Source organism: Pelecanus crispus, chromosome 6 (assembly GCF_030463565.1).
Source record: "Pelecanus crispus isolate bPelCri1 chromosome 6, bPelCri1.pri, whole genome shotgun sequence".
NCBI lineage: Eukaryota > Metazoa > Chordata > Aves > Pelecaniformes > Pelecanidae > Pelecanus > Pelecanus crispus.
The window spans coordinates 5,936,087-5,960,312 of NC_134648.1; the positions used below are offsets into that span (position 1 = coordinate 5,936,087).

Here is a 24,226-nt window from a genome sequence, read left to right on the forward strand (position 1 = left end):
GGTAAAAGCAGGCAATGGAATAGTCTGTACAGGATTTCCTTTTACATGGATGCTGTAGGAAGGCTTGAATGAAAAAACTGCAAAAATAGTTCCACGGGGGTAAGAGCAGCGATGTTTTATGTTGAATTACAGTTAGAAATGAAAAATACTTCACTTAATGCAAAGGTAGTGCAGATATTTAGCTGAAAACTACAGAAGCAAATTAAGGTTATGGGAAATTTTCATTTCCCGAGGAACTAGTAAATTTGCCGTTTCTCACAAGCACTCTGTTTTAGACTACCTAGCTATTAACACAGATATACGCAAAGCCTATACAAATCCGTGTCGGTGAATGTGTTTTCACTGACTTTTGTGAGCGTGGCTTGGCTGTGCAGTTTGGCAAGGTGAAGATGTGCACGTAGAGACTTCGGCTGCTCCATCCATGGTAGGATGCTGTGAGGAGGCAGAGCCTGGAGCCCTGGGAGCCGTGTGCTCGCTCTGCTGCCAGGAGCGTTGAGGGCAGGCAAGACCTAAAGTGTGGGAACACGGCCAAAAGCTGTCCACCCGTTGTTTCCTCTGGCCCGTGTCATTCCGGAATTTCTCAACAGGTTTTTCTGTGCCCCTCTGAAGAATGATTATAATTTTTGTACTGTTTTCACTGTCAGGTCAGAGGTATACACTTTCATTTCAGTTTCACATAACTTTATGAAGACTGTGTATATAGCATATTCCCGTATCTACACACACACGCACAAATAGCGCATCTATAGCTCAAATTCTATAGCAAAACCCAAAACCAGACTTTGATAGAAAGATACTCATCCTGAGGCAAGTATGCAGATATAGTGCTAGGATCCAAAGATGGAAAAGCAAAGATGAAGAAAGTTGAATTGATTCTAATTCCCTGAACTGGCCATCATGTATAGCAACATCTTCCTGTGCAGAAAAAGTCCTCAAAAAGGTGTTTTCAAAAGCCATAGTATGTCCAGATGGAAATGATCTATTAGGTGAACTACATAATGTCACGGGATATGATACACCGTTTTATAAAGCTGATATTTGCAGTTCCCTCTTGGTATTATGAGCATCTCAAATAATTCTGAATTTCTAAAACAAATCCGTAATATCTTCCTATACCTGCAGAGATACGTTTAAACACCCGCTACAAATAACACACAAGACCACAGGAGAAGCTTACAGACCTAATCATAATATTTTCTCCCCTTTTGCTCTTTACGTACATCATTTTAAGCATGGGAATAAGAAACTGCAATGTATTAGACAAATGGCGAAGCCGCTAATGGTTTTCCCTGTTTATACCGCTCTTCACGCGTATTGTATTACATTGTGCTGCTAATGATGTGTTGCCAAAGGAATACTAACTCGCTGCAGAGAGGCAGGGGAGGGGTGGCTTCCCCATTCCCCTCCCCGCACCGTCGGCCCAGCCCATCTCCAGCATGCATAGGCACACGTGCGTGTGGGAGAAGGCTGGGCTGACGAGCAAGGGCGAATGCTGAGTTTAACCTGGAGAGGAGAGGAGCAGGGCAACTCCCGTAAGCTGGAAATGGCTCTGGGAGAGGAGAGGTGTAGTGGTAAGGAGCAGAGCTTAAAGGATTTTTTTGCTAGTTGCTCCTGCATCAGCGGTGTCCTTTGTGGCAGATTTTCCCAAAGCAGCCTGCACAGCACCTCCCTTTCCCTTGCCCGCTGTCCCTGGCAGCGGTAGGGCAGTGCTGGTGTAACTCCACTGGTTCAAGGAGCTGAAGGAAGTAAAGCAAGAACCTATACAACTGAAAACGTAAACCAGCTCTGCTGGTTTAAGAATTGGTTTGTGTCTCCCTAAACATCAGTGGACAAAAGCTATAGACAGGTATGGTACCACCACAATAAAGTCATCTAGTCTTGAAATAGTTCCATGTATTATTTTACTTTTCTGACATAATCTAGAGAGATTCATGCACTGATGCTCTTCTTCCATTAAGTAAAGTGCTGTGTAGTTTTGGTATCCTGGCAGACAGGCTTTCTGAAAAGTAATCTACCAGTCAATTAGTATCCTACACCATGAGCCTAAATCAAATACATCTTCAAAAAGGCTCAAGTTTAGAAATGAACTTTAGGAAAACTCTATTGATTTTGTAAATTAAAAATGTAAAATTGAATGGATATGGGTCCAGTACAGGACTGACCTGAGGAAGCAATCTTTAAAGAGGAACATTCTCCAATTCAACACTGGGAAAGAGAAGAAAGCAAGAAGAAGGATTCATTTGCAATTGACCTGCAATAGCAAAGTCATTCACTTTGCAAATAGGATTAAACTTGTTCCATCAGCCATGACATGTGAAAAGATCATGGTTATAAATTCCATTTGCCGTAATGAATTGAAAGTGTCTGAGTTTGCAAGCAGCACTCATCGTTGATGGACAGCTAGATTTGTGCAGTGTTTTAACACCAAAATTAGCTTCTATGAAATACAAAGTACAGAAAAGGTGGCAGCAGTGACAGATTTTAAAGCATAAAAAAATGACTTTATTGTTAGATGGAAGCTGAGTAAAGCTAGAAATGAGTAGTGGTTATAACCCTGTTACGTAGATAACTTGCTTCATTCTTTAGTGAGGGTGAATACGCAACTGGAAAAAGGCAGTTGTTTAGGTTTCTCAGCCACGTTTCAACAAGAATAAATATTGTTACTTAAATGAGGAAAAATTGAACTTTTCTATGGTATTGCTTGTAAGATGTAAGAAAATGGAATCGTATTGAAGGATACTTCATTCAAATACATTTCAACGTACATCAACATGACTCCACTGCAGCCCATGAAACCATCCATACTGGTGTATGTACTTCGTAAAAGGAGATAAAAGCTACACTCTGTGATTACTGAATAACCTGAACTCAGCCTTGCATCAGGATCATGAGACATTTGTACTTGGATGCTTGCAGAGCTAAATGCAGTTTCAGAACCTTTTTTCCCCAAATCTGTGTGTTTGGTGTACACAATTCTATGCATATTTTAAATATGCCGATTGCCAAGAAAGAAAATCTCAGTGGTTGAAAATGGCTAATATTTTTGAATAATTTGAGATTTATTTTAATTGATAAGGTACCCAGCTGAAAACTGTCCAGGATTAAAAAGAAAAAAAACCAAAAAGCCCCAAACCTCAAGCTAAACAGAGGAATGAAAATATAATAGCTTCTTAAATTACTGCAAGGTTAACATATAATTAATTTGCTAATTTTAATTACAAGCCTACAAAATGTGCCGAAAAATGCTCAAAGGGGAGAAGCAGCCAGGTGCCAGCCATGATTAACCAAGGTTACTAGCAATTATGAGGTCTCTATTAACCATGTTACAGAAATTTTAAAAACTCCTTTATAAACCCAGCACATTTATTGAAACTCAGCAGGGTTTTCATCTTGCTGTACCTTTCCATTGCTACAGACTTGCTGTCACTTGCCTCACTCTTTTCCAGCTAAATGTTTTATTGCAGCTGAAACGCAGACTGCTTTTTCTGTTTGTCGCACACTGTTATGCATGTACTAGGTATTTATATTGTTCATGTAAACAAAAGAGAATTAACTATTGTTTGCAAAGTGCTCTGAGCACCTTAAGTGCCAGATAGCTGCAAATACCGCAGCTGAACGCTAGAAACCCAAATCCTGAAGAAAATGCTTTTGCTTTCCAAGGTGTCCTGGGACATGCAGTTTGTAAAGCGGGCATATTGCTGAAATTGCCTTTCCAGTGGAGAACCTGCTCTGCAATGCTTTATACGCACAGGCAAATGTAACTTCTGAGCTAAAGACAAACAAAGAACAAAAAAATCTGCATGTTTGCTTTGCATTTTAAAGAAATCATGGTGTAAATGAATGTCTTGTATGTATCAGATTCCATGATGTATTATTGTTCTTTTTTATTGTTGTTATGTGAGTCATGTTTGAAGTGTCTGTTGTTTGGAACTGTAAGAAACCTTGATCCACCTATTAAAGGAAGACTTTAAAAAAAAAAAAGAAAAAAAGAAAAAAAACCAACATTAAAACAAACAAACCTAAATCATTGGTGTCAAAGGAAATTAATTTCCTGGCTGGCTTGTGTTTTTCTCTGAGGCAGATATTGATGAGTGTGCAGAGGGGATCATTGAGTGTCACAACCATTCACGCTGTGTTAACCTCCCAGGGTGGTACCACTGTGAGTGCAGAAGCGGTTTCCATGACAATGGAAGCTATTCTCTTTCCGGGGAGTCCTGTGTTGGTAAGCAATGATCAGCATAGCGCTGCTTTTCCTCCTTCTGCATGGTGTTATAAAGTGACTATTGAGACGCTGTCCCTGAGCGGTTGCTGTGTTTAAGGCTCAAATGAGAACGCGCGCGCGCGCGGCGGTGTTTGGCAGCATCCCCCGCCACGCAGCGTGGGTGCTGGTTCGAGACACGTCACGTTTTGGAACGGTTGTTGCAGGAGAGAGGCAGTCGGGGATGCAAAGTGTGACTTACTGTGCTTTGCCATTTATCATAATAAGTTGCCGTTAAACTGAAGTGAAAGTAGGCTTTCTGGGGAGCGTAATAGGCCGCAAAAGGGGGAGAGTTGGTTTTCCATTTTCAAATTTCAGCAGAGCGATATGAGAACACATTTGGGGTATGTCTGTGTTGCTTTGATTTGTTTGGTTTGCATTGTTTGGCATCATCATTTTATTTTTAGAATTATGCAAATAGCATCAGTTACTGTATGCACCGCATTTGCAGAATAAAGCCCTAAGAGCATGAATGGAGAGACATTTTTAAAGGGTGCAGAGAGTTTGTCGGTTGTTTCTATGGGAGGACAAAGGATGAGGCTCCATGAGGATTTAGTGCTGATTCTTGCAATCTGGGTGCCCTTGACTGGCTGTAAGACTTTGTGTGCCACTACAGCAAGTAAGCAGTAATAAAATCATAGAGAAGATGGTAATTGTGGCTTACCTCTGCCTTACAATTTTCCCACCTTTTTACTTATTCTCAGAAGCCCTATACATAATTCCTATATGATATTTTATCAGAATAGTTTAGAACTATGTAGAAAGGATCTCATTTTAACTTCTATAGAGATACAGATCAACTTCTCATAGTTCTATGTCCTTTATTTAGAATTTCAGTTACTTCATCTCTACTCAGGTCACGAATTTTCTATAAAAGCTTTTCTGCTTCTTCTGTGAAAGACTTTTTTTTAACACTGTAAATTTCATTTATCGTGTCCATAGGTGCAAAGGGCTCTTTCTAAGATTTAAAGTATACAATTAAAGTAAAAGTTAAAAGAAACATTTGTAATAAAAAAATATAAATTTACTTGTAACTTGTAGCAAGCATTCCCATCTTTTACAAATTTTGGCTATAAGAAGTCCTTGTGATAAGATAGCATCATGAGTTAAAAATGCAGAGGAACAATAATTATTTTCAAAACCAATATTTTGTGGATTGTCCAGCTATATTAGCTTTTTACACGCTGTCCTAAACTGACGGGGAGCTCAGTAAAATCACAGCAGTGAACTTCATTGCGGTGGCTGTGTAAAAAATGGCAAATTTTACAACATTTTGTGACTTAATAAATAAAACACCACATGAAAGTCATGTATTTCTAAACAGATTCCCACGTGTTACGAGCTCTCCTCTGGTTTATTTAAATACTGTAGAAGGAATGATGGGGAGAGCGATGTTGAAAATACTTGCTTTGTGAGAAGTCAAAGCAACATGGCATAACCTTCAGAAAGCCCTGAGGCAACGTGGGGATCTGGGCGTTTGTAGCACTCCCGATGCTCACCTGTACTGCCCGCATGGGGAGCCCCATCCCTGGTCCGGCTGACCTTACCTGGCCGGTTTGGGACAAAGAAGGCTCCGGCTGGTCTCGGGAGGAGACAGGTGCGTAGGCAAGACGGTGGTTTTGGATGGCCCATAGCTAGGCTCAGTTGCTGAAAAGGTCAGTACTGCCTGCATTGCATTGTTGTTAAAAGGAAGGGCACTTGCCCAGCAAAAAGGAGCCTAAAATGTTCTGTATTCTGGGGAGATGGAAGGGATGAGTTTTCATGAAAACAAACTGCCCTCGTTTTGACCTGCACAGCATGCTGGAAGTTCGTAAGGTGAGGTGCTCATCTTGCCATATGCAAGTTGTAAACAGAATGTGAAATTAGCGGGGTTATTTTAACTAAATCGCTTTTCTGAACCATCTGCTGCAGGGTACCAGCGAGGAAGAGAATAAACCAGTTTATTTTATTTCACTACACTGGTTAACCAATTAAAAATTAATTGAAAGTTTCTGCTAACCCATATTGACAAATTTCAAACCGTGATATTTATTTTAAAGTGCAACTAAGAATTGGTTAAAATGACAGATAGATAACACCACACATCCTAGCTAAAACTCGGCTTCTTGAACACTGACTTTCATCATGTTACAGAGCTTGTTTGAGTGGTGGAGTAGTTAGAGCCAGGGCCAGAGTCATTCACTCCCTTTCAGATAAAAGAGGGTTCGTCTGCTTAGCAACAGCGTTTTGTCCTGGCATATTTTACAGACTGTGTGCTGAAATTCTAGCGTGTACCTGAGGTGGATTTGGGCCATTGCCCTTCAGTATGTTTTGAAACCTTTCTTCTTCGTCCCTGGAGGACAAAACTTGGAGAACAATAAATAGGCTAAGAACATAAGTAAAAAAAATACTAAACCCTCCCCCACAAAATAATAACAACAACAATGTATGAAAATGATAAGGCAGTGGGAGGGAGCACTCAGCTCTGACAGACTGCCCAAAGCCCAGGCAGCCGGTTGCTTTTGCCGGATGCATTTGTGTATCTGTTGGTTAAGCCCCTTGCCCTCCGTTTATGTGTAGGTGGTCTTGGAGCTGAGTCATTGCTTGCAGTGTCTCTGCAGTGCTTGCAGAACATGTAAAAAAAAAAAAAAGAAAAATCTATTTGAGAAGTGTTGTGATACTTCAGTGCTTCTAAAAGCTTTATTCTCATTGACTATGAGAAAACAGCGGAGTTTGTCACCTGGCAAGGGACAAATGTGTAAATCAATGGATGTGGCAAGGAAGGTCATAATATTGCACCAGAGCTTGGGTAATAAGGATGTATGACTTAGCCAGGCCACTTCAAGATTGGGAAAATTCTTTTATTGCTCAAAGTATCAACCGAAGGCAGCTTTGAAAAGGGAATATATTTCCATGGATATGCTTTTATAAAAGATGTCAGCTTCATAAGGTGATGGTGAGCAGGCTCAAATTAAGAGAATGTAATTTAATTTCCAGCGGTAGCTTTTTTATGAGGCATTGGCCTTTCACAATGTGTTATTAGGAATACTGCTTGCAGACAAAAGACAATCGCTATACTAAGTTGCTACCAAACTTTGCTTGGCAATGAAAACATGTAGGCTATAGTTGCTAGGTTGTTTGGGTTTGGGGTTTTTTTTCCCTTTTTTAATAGGAGCTTTGCTACACTTTAAGGTAAACAAAGAAAAATACTTTCTAGAGAACTATGAGTTGCCATATGATACATATCCCAGTATTAACTATTATCTACTGATACCACATTGAAGCAACTGGTATACATTGTTTTTGCCCTGCGCTAAGTACCTGTTGCCAAATACTGCTACCTCATAAGGTAATCATTGAATAAACCCTCACCGCTGAGTTTTCAGTGATAACCTTTAAGATGACCCGAACCAAAAGAAGGGAAATACTGGCAAAGAAATGCTATATTCTGGGAAGTTAATAATGTCCCACAAAGCTTGCTCCTATCTACAGCAGAAAAATAAAAGCAAATTAAATTATACTTTTTCATCTTCATCTCTCTTTAAATGAGATGCTTCTGGTCTGTAGAGAACTGTTCAGACCCTGGAATGCAGAATTCCTGATTCCATTTTTGTCATGATGTTTTGTGTTTCTGAGTCTCTACATTGTGACTTGAAAGCACAGAAGGAACAACCACCAAGGCAGCAGTCCCTGTCAGTTGTTGATTATTTTTTAATTTTCTTTAAGAATCAGTGCAAATTTTGTAGGGAAGCTTAACACGGATCTTCCTCCTACCAAAACCCATGGGATTCACCATGTATTTCATCCTGAAAGGTTGTGTAGCTAGACCTCACTGCAGGGTTAGAGTAGCTGTGGGGAAGTGAAAGCTGGAAGAAGGTAGGAGTCAAAAGCTTGTGAGAGAAAACTCCTCATGTTAGGCTCCCCCAAAAGTTGGGTGCAGCAGTGCTTGAGGGTCAAGTCTGAATGGGTTTCAAATCAATTCCTGAAGCGTTCATATACTCTATAGTATGCTGCAGTGTTGTGTTACCTAGATTAGAAAGTAAGAGAAAAGGAGGTTTGTTCTTTGTTTATTTAACCCCCTTTCAGAGTCAAACAAAAAGCTAGACCGATCCTTTGAAAATCTTCCTATATGCCTGAGAATTGCTTTTCTCTCTATCGTTAGAGAAGTGGTACGTAGACAGAAAGGTTTGCATATGGCACAGAGTATCCAAGACCAACTCTAGAACCTGCTGGTTTACGACTTTCTTCTATTCTGCTCATAGAATATCTTAAAGCTCATAATATCAGAGTCTATGTCTGTGGATTTTATCCTGCAAAATAAAAATTCTCTTGCTTACTTTCCATTTAGTAAATTCTGATTGTTGTATTCTGAGAGAAAGTTATGTTACATGTCTTCAAGGTAATTGTGTTTAGTCATTTCTGTATTTCTAGCAAGCATTAGTAAATCCTATATTCAGAATCTAATTTACTATGCAATGTTCTTTAATAGACCATTATGTTTTTATAGAATAAAAGTACTATCATAAAATATTTTCTAACTAAAAATGAATCTGTTTAGTGATTTTTTTTTTTTTTTTCCAAAGACAAGTCCAAATCACTTTGATTTAGAAAGAAGGCAAATACATTAAGTGACAAGTTGCCTGTGAAAAATGATATGTCAAAACAGTGTTTAGTTAACTTGTACATACATCGGTTTGGGCGCCCAGCATACATTTTTCACGTTAACATTATACTGTAATGGTTTAATGTACCATAACAGCTAAAATTAGCACATTAGTAGGGTTCTTTCTTCTGCAACAGCTTATCATGATATTACAGAGCACCACACTGCATGACTTGCTTGCACACATTTATTAAGGTGCTATAGAAAAGTCATACCATTAAAACCTGAATAGCCTTGAAAACTAAGAAATGAAGTAGCTAGGGATTGGTTTAAAATTTCAGTGAAACCAAGTTAATGAACTTCTGTTGATATGTACAGTCATGCTTGTCTTCTACCCCATTCAAATACAGTGGCCATGGGACCTCTCATGATATCTGAGGCAAATTACTTCTCGTTACAGCCAAAAAGGATGGAAAAGGAAATTGCATCTCAGGGGATTATTCTATTCCATTTTGATTCTGATTTCTTGTCTGCCTGCGTTACCAAGCTATCTTTATGTACTTTGAGGGTATACTGGGAAATGAGCACGTCTTGGGTGGTTTGTTTTCTTTCTTTTCCCATCCGCAAAGTGTGAATAGTTGCATTGTGGCTAAATTACATACGGTCAGGTACTTGTTGCCGTACATTTGTTTAAAGAAGCACAGCTTGGGAGTGTTTGAAGAGTGAAGATCTTGATCAGTTTTATGATAGCCCTGTGCAATGTTTGAGGTGGCATGTCTTGGCAGCAGTCACTTTGCTGTTGGCTGTATGTTGTTGATAGAAAATATCATAAGGCTAGCATTACAAGCAAGTTTCTGATCATGGTCATTTCCACTATATCCTCACTTTTCTTTGAAAAGGAACTGTGTGGTGCGGGGAAGTAAAGCTCTGTCACTTCTACTTGGGTTAATTAGTAGTTTATGCCACAGATTATCTCAATATAATGAATCAGATTGCAAAGTCCTATGCCAGGTGTGAAAATGAGATTGTTTTCACAGGTTGACAGGATGCATGAAAGACCTAATCTCCCCAAAAGTCAAGACAGACATATTGCCCTTGTGTTAAATATAGGGAAAGGCTACGGAGTTGCCTTGCTGTTTCACATATGTACTTGCCCATTGTTCTTGAAAGTTGCTTGATTTATAAATGAATATTTCATCTTCTTCCTACCTAGTGTTGTTATAATGGGAAATAAGATTTGTGTACAGTTTTGCCCTGCCCGTCATTAAATGTTCCAGTTTTGGGCCCACATCTTCTGAAAGTAGTTGTGGAAAAGCAAACAAAACCTGAGGGAGTGTGGGGAATTTGAGCTGAGCAAGGATTTGAATAATATAAAAATAATCTGTACATAAGAGTCTTATCATACAATTTTCATATTCATTAGAAGATTGTTTTGGACATGTTCAGAATTTTAAACTAGGCTAATTTTTCAACACCTAAGTAGACACATTTATTCCTGTTGTTAAGAGAAATTTCACACTAAATATGAGTACTTTCTTCCATGTTTTACATAGCCATCTACGTGCTGATCTCATGTCAGGATGAGCAAGTCCATTTGATCTCCATTAAACTGAAATTCTTTCTTGAGCTAACAATATGAGAATATTTGTCTGGATTTTTTTCCTTCCCCACCCCCCAATCTAGTTTGAGGCTGAAAGAGTGAAAGGGACAAAAACATGTTACGCTTATAACTTCTTTTTCTCAAGTTACTGGGAACATTGGCTGTTTGTTCTGACTGTTAGAAATGCAATCAGCAACAAGAAAAAACTGCCAAAGGGATGTTCTCAGAAAATTAGCTCTATTAAAAGTTCAGCTGGAAATGAGTGCAGTGTCCAAGCCTTTTATATTTGATTAATGACTAAAACTTTTAAATAATAAATGCCATAAAATAATAAGTAACCATCATTTGCATAAAGAACGAAAAAAATGAGCAAACTGAGTAGCAATTAGGAATTTATGTTCACGCTATGTTACTCAGCTTTGCTTGATTGGTTTCTTTGTCAAGAATGTCCCATTTGCTAGTTTGGGCTGCTCTTAATGGGAGCATGCTTTTTATGTGTGCTAAATGGAGAAAAGCAGTAGCAGTACGTAAATAGGGTGTTCTTCCCTTTTGGATATGTATAACAGATTAAGTTGGCTTTGTGCAGTGTACAGGTCTGTACTACTGAGAATATGAATAATGTTAGTTTCTATAATTGCTAACATCTGGCTTTCCATAAATCTGTTAAATTACATGGAAACAGAATTAGATTTCTGTGTCATAAGTAAAGCAATTACATGGAACTCTGTAGGCAATATGGCTTTATATTCATCTGTGAAATCCTTTTAGTTTTGAACTGTGAAAGCCACCCTTCTAATCTGCACTGTGATCCTGCTGCATCCTATGTATATGCTATTCAAGGAGCCCTTAATGTGGTGGGGAAGAGAATATTGACGACGCTTGGTGAAATCACCAAAGTGAATGCTTCATTTATACCTTTGTCTTCAACATAAAATACAAGTCAAAGTCTATTGAAAGGCAAATGGGATATTTTAAAGAATCTTTTAAGTCTTACAGTAGCTGTTTGGGTATAATTTATTTCATACCAGTTCATTCACGGCTCTCTTCATGTCACTCTTCATGGTTTTTACCTCCTGTGATACTCTGGCACTTGTTAAACAATGACCTGCAAGTTTTAATTTCTCGTGGTGCAGTGCCTTTTACACCACTGATAGTGGACCTTTCAAGTACTCAGTAGTGCTAAGCTATGTATTAGTTACAGCTTAGATTATTTATATTAGTCAATAATGTTATTTTGGGGCAATTAAGACTGTCGGGGCAGCAAGCTGCACCATTTTTAGGGATGTCTGAGTGACAAGCAATGAAATCGTGCTGTCAGGCCACTGGGAACATCTCTGACAAAGGACTGGCCCACAGGTTAGCCCAGGAGTGAAGCTCTTCTGCAGGGTCATGGCCTCCAGCTTCCCTTCGAGTCTGTAAGCAGAAGGGAAGAGCCGTCTGCTGGCGGCCCAGGCCCCTCACTCAGTTGTGCAGGCTGATTCTGCATGTGATCAAGTCCAAGGGCACTGCCACGTTTCCACTTGTTCCTGGACTATTTGTGACTTGAAATCAGGAATTTTACTAATCAGGTCAGAGAGAATTTGGTGATTGGGTTGGTATAGAGAGTTTCCTTCAGCAGATTGAGAGAATTTTTAACATCTTCTAAAATCCTGGTTTTCTGAGGAGATGGCTTGTGAACCCATGGCAGTCACCCAAAAAGTAGGGCAACTAGCAATCACATCCCACCTGAATTAGACTTCAGGTAATTTTCTTTGTAAATTCTATTGAATTTTTAAATTTTTTGTTTTAGAAAGGAATTTAAAGTACTCTTGAATAATATTGAACAGTTAAAAATTTCACACTAGCAATTAGGTAATTTTAAATGGTAAGTGTGAGGATTCTTCCTTGTAATTTCTGAATTAATATAATAGTGTTCCGGAATTTCCATGATAGAAACCATCACATACTTCTAAAGGATTTCCTTTTCCAGCCTTCCTCCTGCTGTTGCTTAAAGTTCATGTTGGAACAAGAGAGGCCCACCGCTTTACTGGTATTTTATCTGGACAATCTGTCAATATATTGTTTAAGAACAGTCCAAAGTTATCTTCTGAAAGCAATAACAGTTTTTCACAATGTGCTTAAAAATCTCATGGCTTTCACTGCAAGAAAAAGAACCCCTAGATAAATTCATATTGCATAATTATATTTTACCCTCCAAAAGCAATTTTAATGGGATACTGTAATTCACTTTTTTCTAGTGTATAATGATTTTCTTTTATTACTTATTTCCTTGTGTCATTGCTAAATCATACATCTCCTGCATAGCTTTGTTCTAAGACTTTTTTCCTGTATAAGGTGCCTCTGATTTCTTTAATTTCCTTCCCCCGCCCCAATTCATTTATACCTTCCAGCAATGGGAAAAGGATGCAATTGACTGCTTTTGGTATGGGAAACATTGATCATGCTAGGAACTTAGGAAGAATAGTGCACTTCTGTTTTGGTGTAAAATCCAGAACAGAGTAGTCTAATTGACAGAAGGTCACTCTGATTGTTCACTAGTTTCCAGTCACTGGGAAATCACTATACACCCTTGTCTGAAGGTTCAAGTTCATCATTGATATACAGTTCCACTAGGTATGTCAGTCTCAGCACTTACAATTAAGCCTGCTGGAGATAGTTTAAGAATTCTTGGTGGAATCAAAACAGACACTGAAGAATAACCTTAAAAAAAAAAACCAAACCCAAAACAGTGTTTAATGTCTAGCAAGCAAATATGGAAGATATCAGAAAGAAGGCACCCTCTTCCACCAGCAAGGCAGATGAGCAATAATTACTTAATACAGAAATAAAATCTGACCTGTGAAAAAAATGTCCAAAGCATTGTAAATCTGCTGTTTTGCAGATATCGATGAGTGTGCCTTAAAGACCCACACCTGTTGGAACGATTCAGCCTGTGTGAACCTGGCAGGAGGGTTTGATTGCCTTTGTCCATCCGGACCATCTTGCACTGGAGACTGTCCCCATGAAGGCGGCTTCAAGCGGAACGGGCAGGTGTGGACCCTGAGGGAGGACAGATGCTCCGTTTGTTCCTGCAAGGTGAGATCCAGCTGGTCTGGGTTTCAGGAGCCCTTTAATTCTCTGGGCTCATGTCAGAAACCCAATATTGCAGTGCCACTGGTGTTGGCAAAAATACTAGCCCAAGCCCAAAGCCCTGAGGCAAAAGGTAAGCTCTGCTGTGGGCACCAAAGCTGTGATGGGGAAATTCTTCTGGGAAGTCGTCTTTTTTCTTATTTTGCCCAACCACAGACAGAACTTAAATAATGGCTAACCCTGCTGAGCTTCTACCACGTCACTCCGTGGGCCAGAGCCACTCGGAGCGTGCCTTGATGAGGGTCTTGTGTTACCCTTTAATGGAATGTGCGGGCAATCAGCACGCTTACTGGAAATGTTGAAAACTTTTCAATTTCTTTTGTATGAATATGCATCTCTCAGGACAAGTACTGTAGTCGGCCATCTTCCTGTTGGTGGTGTTTCCCTTTAGCTGGAATACATGTCAATTAACTGGGTGAGAAGGAGCAAGAGTCAGAGGTTAGAGGACCTAGCAGCAGGCACTTAATTTCCTTAAGCGAAGAAGGGCAAAGGCGAGCTTTCTCCTCCTCATCCCAGCTTGGCTGTGTTGGCAGCTCTCCCACTTGAGCAGTGCAGCGCTCTCTGCACCTTTGGAGAAGCCAGGCATAATATAAGTAGCGTTAACTTCAGAGTTAACACTTAAATCAGGTTTTTTGGTGTCCCCCCCCCCCCCCCCCGAAAATTATCAGTTCTTTTCTGAGTGTGGTAATCAAGTTAAAAGCACATTTGACTCGGCTTTCTTCATTTTCACTAGTTAAAAGAGGAGTGCTGTCACTGAAATTAGAAGAATTTTAGAAAGGCGCCAACCTGAGAAATGGTTGGTCTTTTATGGCCACTTTGACCTGATGTGTTTGTAGTAGGACTGGTAAACCTGTCCTTAGACACAGCAGAACACTACTGGCCCTTGCATGAGTCTAAGCAAAATGAGGTTTTGGCCACTGTGAAGAGCTGAACATAGAGCATGAGAAGTGGCCTATCAGTCCCCGTGTCTTAATGCTCATGAGCCAGAGAAGCATTAAAGGGTTTGGCAGGGACAAGGGGGAAGAGTTGTTTTGAAGTTGCAAGAAGCTGAAAGCCTCATCATTTCTTTATTGCGGTAGTATAGCAGAAGGGAAAATCAAGACTTTAGAGTGAATAGAACTCACAAAGTACACTGCTTTTTTGGGCTCAAAGGGGAATATGTTCTTGTTAGTTGCTATATTTTTTACTTCAAGTAGCCTCAAGCTCCCTAAAACTCCTCCCTTCAAAAGCTGAAGTGTACAACTCCGTGGCGCATATATATATATATATATATATTAAGCTTTTATTGTAATCTTGGGGAACTGGCTGGCTTATGAAAGGATTTCCAGTCAATAGAATAAACAGTTTAATATATGTGAAGACATCTAGTCTGCCTTTGCAGAATTATAACTATTAGTATTCCCATTTTAGATTGCTTGTAATTTGTTTTATTTGCCATTTCCCATTGCACTTCTTTCTTATGTTGAATGTTCTTATTAGTATATGAAAACATACAAAATGATTAACTAGTACATAGATATTTTAAACTAAGCCTGGCACTGTTTGTTGCTATGACTCTTCCTTTATATCTTCCTCACTTTCCAGTTTTTATTCCTCTGTGGATTAGCATTTGCATTTAATTTCACTCCAGTAGCTGCCTTGTTTCAAGAGTCCAATTCTTGTCTATAGAACAGGGAAAGCAGGGAGAGCTTCTCCTCTATCATATCCCAGGCAGGACGTAAAGCCTGCGCTCAGTGTTTATTGAAATATGTTATTGAAACATATTTTTATAAATTGTGATAGCTTCCAATACACCAGACTACTTCTCAAGCCTGCTGCAGGACTGCAAAAAACTGTCCTTTTCATGCAGCTGCACGGAGAGCTGGCCCTGCTTGACCTTTTTGCAGCCTGCTCAGTTTTCAGTGAGGAAAAGGGCAGAGTGTAACTGAATCATTCCTTATACTTCCTACTCAAACTTTGAAATGATCCTACTCACTTGTTTGATCTAGGAGACAAATCAGCATTTCAGTTTTAAAATACTACGTTTTCTTTTGGCTTTTCTTTTGTTATGGTTATTTTAAGAAAGGTCAGATGGATATATTTTGTGCAGTGGCTGAAACACACAGATCCCATCTTGAAAATAATTTAACTTAAAATCTGGTACAAAGGAAATTAAGTACCTTACTTAACTTTGAATTCCATTAAGTAAGGTTATTTGTGGACTAGGATCCTATGGAATATGAGAAATTATATTACTTCAGTTATATGATGAAGCAAAGTATCATTATTGAAGTGCAGGGGATTATTTCAGTGTTTCATCAGACCCAGTCTCTTCAAACCATCCTCGTTCATCTGAGTAAATGTAAAGTTTACAAAAACAAATTTTCAAAACTATAAATTAATACAGTGCCTTAAGTATATTTGGTGTGTCTTCTACAGGCATCTTCCTGAACTCTTGTGGATTTAATACACAAGACTGGTAGAAATTTGATGGGGGGTGGGGAGCTGTTTCTCCCATGAAAAAAACCTAAGCCTGGCTGTACAGTCTGACTATATCTGCGCTTTTGAGGCTGCCCTCTAATTAAGACAACCCTCCATTCCCTGTATAAAAAAGCCTGGGGGATAAGCACAGCACTGGGAACAGGGGGATGTGCCAAGATGAAGTGTGTTCCTGATGGTGGGAACGGTTTGGTGGTTTGGTTTCTGCAGGGTCTGACTTCTGTCCGAATTGGCTTTGGGGCTCTGTGGAAACTTGAGTCACCCTTTACTGCGATTCCCTTGTGCGTCGGTTTTTCCTTTGGTAAGAACAATTTTGTGTTCATACCACTGACGCTTATGAAGCATGTAGAACTGGTATCAGTGAGGAAGGCGGGGAGGGAGAGGTACTAATAAGATGCTCTATGTTATTACCCACTGAAAGAAAATACGTTTCTTTCTATGTATTTCTCAATTTTCTGTGTATTTCTCAATGCTACTACAGAGCTGCAAAGATGCAAGTGAGATGTTGTAGCTTAAGAGGCTTTGTGTCACTGCAGTATAGGGATAAAAATGTTTTTTGAAAGGCATGGAGCTAATGAGGTTGTAGATAAGGCACAGATGCTTAAAGAATAAAGAGAGTAGCAGTGTATTATGATTACCAAAAGGTCTCTGGCAAAACCATCAGGCTTCGTCAGTGTTCTGAAATACAGAGAGTAAAGGCAGCGTAAAAGGTTAGCTGCTCCCCAGAGGTAACAGCACGGGAGCTCAGAGAAGCACAGAGCTACCAGCACTGTCACCAGCTGAAAGGGGAATTTGAATTCCAATCTTGAAAGCTTGGAAACTGAATTGGCACTGAGCAGACAGGTTATTGTTAGCCGTTATTAATCAGCACTCCATTACAGAGAGGAGAGAGACTGCCGTTGCCGAGGGCGCTGGGTTGCCCGGGCGCCTGGCACACCCCCCGTGCCAGGGGCTAGTCAGCCTGGCAGAGCCTCTGTGCTGAGCTGCTGCTTGATGTCTGGCCTCAGCAAGGGATGGACGATGGGTTTGCTTTCCCACCTGCAAGAACGGAGATTTTGTCCTAACTCTCCATCAGGGAAGGCTTTCAGCTCTCTTCTTTCACCACTTGCTGAAAGGGGAGGATGACTTCTTTCTTTGTTTTTTTGTGGAAAGGGTTTATTCCCAGCATTGCATCTGGACCTGGCTGGACCTGTGGCTAAGGGAGTGGGCCACTGCCAGTCTTCCTTACTGTATGATTTACTCGACTGAGGAGTAAGAAAATAAAGCTTGTTTATTCCTTCTCCCACAGCTAAAGCAGCAAACTAGCCACAGGTACAAAATCCTTAATTATCTTAATTTGATAGAAAACTGAATAAAGACTGTAGGGCAATCGAGTCCTGTGCCCTGTGGTTGGGTAAAGCAGTTCAGATCCATGTTAACCTTAGCATGTTTTCTACATTTCCATAATTCTGTGTTCAGCTTTCCTTGTTAGGTAGGCATAAGAAGTCATTTTAATTATTCTTACAGCAGAAAGTGATATTCTAATAGATTCAAAACTATGATGAAATGCAGCAGTGACACTGACTGGCATGGGTATCGTGAGTCCCTGATGCTGATTTTGTACATGTTGCATTGTGGCCAAGGCTGGCTTTGCTTAAAAACAAGAGCCAAATACAGATTCCTACATCAAAATACAAACAAAACAACCTCCCATGCTACATGCTGTGGTTATGGCTATTTTGTCTGCCTGTGGCAAAGATATCCTGGGCTGCTGTCATTCATTTTAGTAATTGCTTTTTAGAAGGATCAAGAGGAAATAAATTCCCTTGATAGGTATCCCTTTATTTGGTGGCAATGAAAAAAACTTTTCCTTCTTACATCAGATACAGATTTATGAACTCAGAACGAGGTTCTGATGGGAATATGGAAAAACCACAATGAAATGGGCGGGGTGGTCTTAGGAATTGTAGAGTTGTGATCCACAGCAGAATATAGCTTCATTCCTCTATCTTCAAATTTGCTGCAGGGGACACTTTGCTTGAAGAAGCACTAGTCCAAGAACTAGCATTGAGTGCAAAAGAAAGCCATGTCAAAACTTTCAAATAATCTGCTCATTGTTAACTGTGATTTCGGTTCCCAGTCTACGTGTGGCATATCGGTATGTTGGCTCACCTACAGTAAGGGGTATAATTTCAAACACGATAGTCCATCCAATTTTCATAACCAGAATTAGAATCAATTTGTTTTTCTCTGATGCAAAGAGAATATATCCTTTCCTCTTTACATGCAGAAGCAATTCTTCTGTTTATCTCAAACATTTCTGTTTAATGGTCTTTAACAAAATGGGCTATCCAATACTGTAAGCAAATATTTAGCAAAATCATATTTTGGAGAGCTTGTGGAGTACAAGCTGTCTTTAATACATGAACAGAATTATAATGGATGATGATAAGTCCATTTAGCTTCAAGATGGTGTACTGTAGGTCCAGATGTGGAACAGAACCAGTGGTGAATTCAGAGTAAAGAATGATTAGCGCCACTGTGATTTTTGCTATATTGGTGTCCTATGAAGTTAAAGGGACCACCTTCATAGCTTCAACTTATTTATTCAAGTTATATTCTTCGCAGTGATACAGTCAGTCAAAATAGCGCTACACAAATATTGTACGTATTAGAGTGGCAACTGCTTGAAGAGTTCGTTGATGTAACCAATGAGATACGAAATTGCTTCACTATATTTTTTCCTGAGATACTGGTTTCTTTTAAATTCAATTAGCTGGAGAGAAGAAAACAGTATTCTCAGATTCAGACAGTATTGGATCCATGCACTGATAGAAATTGGGACAATACTGGTATTTGAGGTATTACTCACAGCTGGAGGGATCCAGTCCTTGTTGGAGGTTACATCAAATACATTAAGAACTGAATATTTCCTGATATGCCAAAGACGTGCCCTTTGATATATATACCCTGTGACCTTATCCGGGTTGCTGTCTGGCAGTTTGTGGTTGACGGCAGGGCAATGTGTCCTCGCAGGACGGGAGGATATTCTGCCGGAGGACAGCCTGTGACTGCGAGAACCCCAGCGCTGATCTCTTCTGCTGCCCGGAGTGCGACACCCGTGTCACCAGCCAGTGCCTCGACCAAACTGGGCACAAGCTCTACCGCAGTGGGGACAACTGGACCTACAGCTGTCAGCAGTGCCGTTGCCTGGTATGGGTAAAGCATTGCAGAGGGGTGCCAGAATAATAAGGATTGGGATTTTTAGCAAAACATACCTGGAAGCAGGCTCTTGGCACTCTCTTCACCTGCTTTTCAGACTAGGAATGATGATAAAGCACTTCCAGAGCACCGGAGAACTGAAAGCTACACCGTCAGTTTTCCTGTTACTGCTGAATAAGTAGGTCTAATGAACAAAATGAAAAGCTTGACAAAAGCTTGGAAACCCTGACGCTATATTAAGCATTAGTCTGCTTCTAAGAGCTTTTATAAGGTCATCTGATCTTTAAATGACTTTTAAAAATTTTTTTCACATGCAATGGATTCGGTTGGAGGAGTTTCAGCTTTTAATTACATCAGCTGGTGTACCTGTTTTAGCAAAATGGACAATGCAATTCTTTTTTTTTCATTCAGCAAATGCTGGAAAAATGGAGTGCCAGTGCCATATGGTGAATTAGAAAAATTAACCGAAAAAAGAAGGCTAAAGAAAACTGAAATTACTGGACAAACATGCAAAATAAAGAACATTTCTTTTCTTATTAGGCACTGTAGATTATTTCCCTAAAACTTTAATTTTTGCACAGATAAACTAATTAGTGCAGCAATGAACTTCATTAGAATTATCAGTTTTGCATTTATAGCTGTCTGTATAACATAGTCTTTATATATGATATTAATCAAGAGGTGTCTGAGCATCAGGAAACAAATTACATACAAAGCTAGTTACTGTTAAGAGATAATTATCCATAATGTACAGCAGTAAGTATTGTATTTTGTATTCTCCTAAGATTTTTTTTTTTTTTTTAGTGTTTGCAAAAGAACAGCAAGAAACATTTGCAGCCAGCAGCAATGGCAGATATTACATGTGACATTTTACAAGGGATACTGAGTTTGTGACTAGCAGTTCTTTGCCTGATTTTATGATTGGGTTAACAAACATACAGCGCTAAAAGACAGTGATGCACTAAATCAGTGCTACATGTAAGGCTCTGTGCAGCGTGTGGTGTTATCAACATCTGAAGTGCTTACAGAGTAGCATACTGCAAGCTATTGAAGCCCTTTGGAGGTTAGTTTAGACACTTGGATCCTACAGCAATACTCTACAGAAGTGACCTGATGATTCTCTCTTCTCCATATTTCTATCCGCTAAACTGCTTTTTTCTTTTTTTTTTTACAAAGCTAAATAATAAAATAAAATGACTTCGTGGAATATAACTGGTAGCACTCTACAGTTCCTTTAGGAGTTGACAGTAAAATCAATTTTGGCTGTTGCTAGTTAGATCGATGTTCAGTGCTTCTCAAACATACTAACCTACATCTATCTGCAGTGTTAATTTTCTATTTAAACAGTTGCTGTGATCCCGCAGGGATGTTTATGTGACCAGGCGTAGAAAGAGGGCATGAGTCTGCAAGTCAATCACTGCAAAAATTATAGTTTATGGAAAATATTGGAACCCAGTAAATACTGCTGCCTTTAAAAACCCCAAAGAACTCAAGTTCTCCTCCTACAAAGGTGGCCGTGGTGTTGTTTAGTCAAAAAACAACAAAATGATAGTCTGCTACATTTAGGAAACTTCAGCTCGGTATTCAAACATGTATTTATATGATTAACCAAACTGAGAGCTTATCCATTAAGTTTATTTCGATTTTGGCAAAATAAAACTTTCCCATTCAGCAGGATGCAAAGGATCTTGATAGCCAGTAAATGGCAACAAATTCAACGAGCTTTGCTTCAATTTTTACAGGAAGGAGAGGTGGATTGTTGGCCTCTTCTGTGCCCGAATCTAAACTGCGAGTACACAGCCATCTCGGAAGGGGAGTGCTGTCCCCACTGTGTCAGTGACCCCTGTCTGGCTGACAACATCACCTACGACATCAGGAAAACCTGTCTAGATGGTTATGGAATTACAAGACTTAGCGGCGCTGTATGGACAATGGTGGGATCTCCTTGTACAACCTGCAAATGCAAGGTACGATGGGCACGGTAGAATGGTGATGGAAATGGATGTTGCTGCCTAACATCAGGGTCACTTTCTGCCCTCGGAAGCTCACATTCAGATCTTGGGGAAGTAAATGAGACCCGAGAGCAGAAAACCCACACCTTTTGTGTTTTGCAGGGTGGAAACAAAACAGTTCTGTCCTTGCTGAAAATGTTGAGCACAGATATGCAGTATCGTAGTGCAACTTTCAGATGTTCTGTCGGAGAGACTTTCAGGCTTTCTCAGTATGAATCTAGACTAACATTTTAGTAATTGCCTAATGCGGATGTTCATGAAAATGTGTTTTAGAGAGCTAGTAAGCAGAGGCAAAAACACTAATAAAAGCTCCACCACCAAGTACACAAGCAGAAATGCATTCCAGCTCAGAGATGAAGGCACTCACACAACAGAAGTGGGAAGGGAATGTCACAGTTTCTGTTCCCTCATCTCATCAAGGTGTATTTGATCCAATGGCTCTAATGCAGAAATGCAATCTGTCTCCCCTGTTCCATGCAGTGATGACCCCACTGCGCTAATATCAGAATTATGAAAATGTTGGTTTGGGATATATAAAATGTTCTTCTGTTCACTGTGGGAAACCAAGCTGTTGCCCCAGGGCTTTAAATTATTGAAGGTAGTTTTTCTGTGATTTTTTAGAGTTTTTCCTATTGGTTTGTGTTGGATTTAAAAAAAAAAAAGGAAAAAATCTGCTTATTTGGGGGTCTGATAGTTGCTGTAGTTTTTAATATATAAGATACTTTTGTAAATGACTGGATGTTGCAGAAAGGTATTTAACAATGGATTAAGCTCCAAAGCTGTATGGGTTGGGTTTCTCCCCCCACCCCATACATACCTGCCATGAATGAAGAATCTGAACTACCTGCTTATTTCAGATAAACAGAAAGCTTCCCTGCATGGATCACATCAAAACTCTCTCCATTAACTTTCTTGCATGGGAGAAAACAAATCAAATCATCTTTGTTGCCGTTGCTGTGCTGTATTTTATCATGGGCACCACTGAGTCTTTTACATCCAGGTTTGCAGTTCATGCGTAGTTCAGGCCAGTCCTGTGCTATTTGGCAAAGGCAACCTCCTCAAAAAGCCACCACGGCTGGGACCGATGAGGACACCTTGGGATGATGGCTTAAGCAGATTTTTGTACATGGTAGATGCGTCAGAGATGCATCTACCTCTGCGTGCCACCCTCCCCTTTGCTCTTTGTAACTTGTTCTGCGGAGGTGATTGACACCTGCTTGTTTGTCTGTGCAGAATGGGAACGTCTGCTGCTCGGTGGATTTAGAGTGTCTCAACAATAACTGACGTAGTCAGACTGGACTGTGCCGAGGGAGGAAAACTGATGAAGTTAACACCTGAAATGAAGTCGTATGCGTTGGCGTTTTATACAACAGACAATTACCAAAGTCTCCGCACGAGGAAGATGTTTGGGAGTTGCCTTTGGGACCTATCACTATGCTCATCCTTGCTAGCCTTGTCTGGGTGACTTACAGTACAGCGCATATAAGTCAATGGTTGTTAAAAGTTTTCAGTGTTGTAAATGACACACTTTTCCTGTCAAGACATTTGCAAATATGTTTAAATTATCTCATGGGTAAACTGATGCTGTATTTTTGTTTTAATTTGTGTATTGACCACACGATAGAATTCAGCTCTTCTTACTTTGGATCTAGATTTTACAAATAAGACAGCCTGTTGTGATTTTGTCCCATGATATCACGTACTTAGTTCCAAGGTCCCGGTCAGATGTATTTATGAAAATATGTATGTATGTACAGTCAAATTGCATAGCACTTATATTTCACAGCTGTCCAACATTTTAAAACGTTCAAAGGTATATTTGATTGGACAGAATGGAAGTAATCAGAATAAGTCTGTCTTAAAAATTTATAAAATTAAATGCCATGAACTTAAAGAAATGGCAAAAAAAGCACTTTCTTCTCCAAACATGCTGAGCAGCAGCAAGACTCCTGTAGGGAGAGATGGAACTAAAAACACATTCCACCGCCAGTTCAACACGTGTTGAGGAAAGAATCACCGGTCATTATCAGCGTTCTGTTTTGCAAGAGAAACTGCAAGTGCTGGAAAAAGGGTATAATCCCTCTGGGTGGTGCAGTGGTAAAACAGTCAGAGAGCCTTAAGATGATATAATTTAAATTGACTAGGTTAGAATTTGCTTTCAATTATAACATCATTGATGAATTCAGAATTTTTCCTTTTTTGTATTTGCAGTAATAATGATGTCTGCCATTCTCAGTTACTGCCACCATAATGACAAAGTGCAGAAGCGCCTGTACCAGCGACATGCGGGACAGGAGACCTTAACACTTGGTAACTTTCATTACCCAGTTAAGAGCTCAGAAACAGATTTTTTCTTTTCGTAGTTTATAACATTCAAACAAATTGAGTTTTACATTTGCCATGCACACGGTGTTGTTTAGTACCTAAGTTTAGACAGAAATACAAATTAAAACTTTTAGCCCTACATCGAGGTTAGAGTTTAGATTCTCTCAGCTAATGTCTATTTTTTTCATGAGGCTAGAAAGTTTGTGGCATTAGAACAAGAATATATTTCTACGACGATGGCATCCACAGCTTAAATGTCACCTTTTTAACGTGCTGTTGTGTTTTGTTCTGCTCATTTGTGTAGTGTTTTTTGCTTTTTGTTTATTTAATTAAACACACTGAGTATATGGAAAAGAGTGCAGAAATAAGTATAGTGGCTACAGTTTGGAAAGTCTACATTTGTGAGTTTTTCATAGTTTCATGCAGAAAATGTGAAACTGATTAATAAGAATGAAGTGTGACTATACAGTGAAAAAATTAGTCGTCTTTTAAATGAAGTACTATTATGTTTCTTATAAGGGGACAGTGGCAAAACAATATAAAAGTTACTTGCAATCATTCAGACAACTTTATTCCCATTTTTTAAACAGGGTTTGTTTTATCTAACAGGTTTGTGTGATAAAGTTAAATTTATTTTCTTA

General features: G+C 39.5%; 1 protein-coding gene across 1 annotated transcript in view; it reads left to right on the forward strand.

Annotated features, from left to right (window-relative positions):
- Positions 1-22,544, forward strand: part of NELL1 (neural EGFL like 1) — a 300,108-nt gene extending 277,564 nt beyond the window's left edge. The window contains exons 16-20 of the mRNA XM_075712408.1: positions 4,082-4,222; positions 13,322-13,515; positions 19,063-19,239; positions 20,991-21,215; positions 22,494-22,544. Of these exons, the coding sequence (XP_075568523.1) occupies positions 4,082-4,222; positions 13,322-13,515; positions 19,063-19,239; positions 20,991-21,215; positions 22,494-22,544 (788 nt within the window). The remainder of the gene's footprint in view (positions 1-4,081; positions 4,223-13,321; positions 13,516-19,062; positions 19,240-20,990; positions 21,216-22,493) is intronic.
- The last annotated feature ends 1,682 nt before the right edge of the window (positions 22,545-24,226 follow it).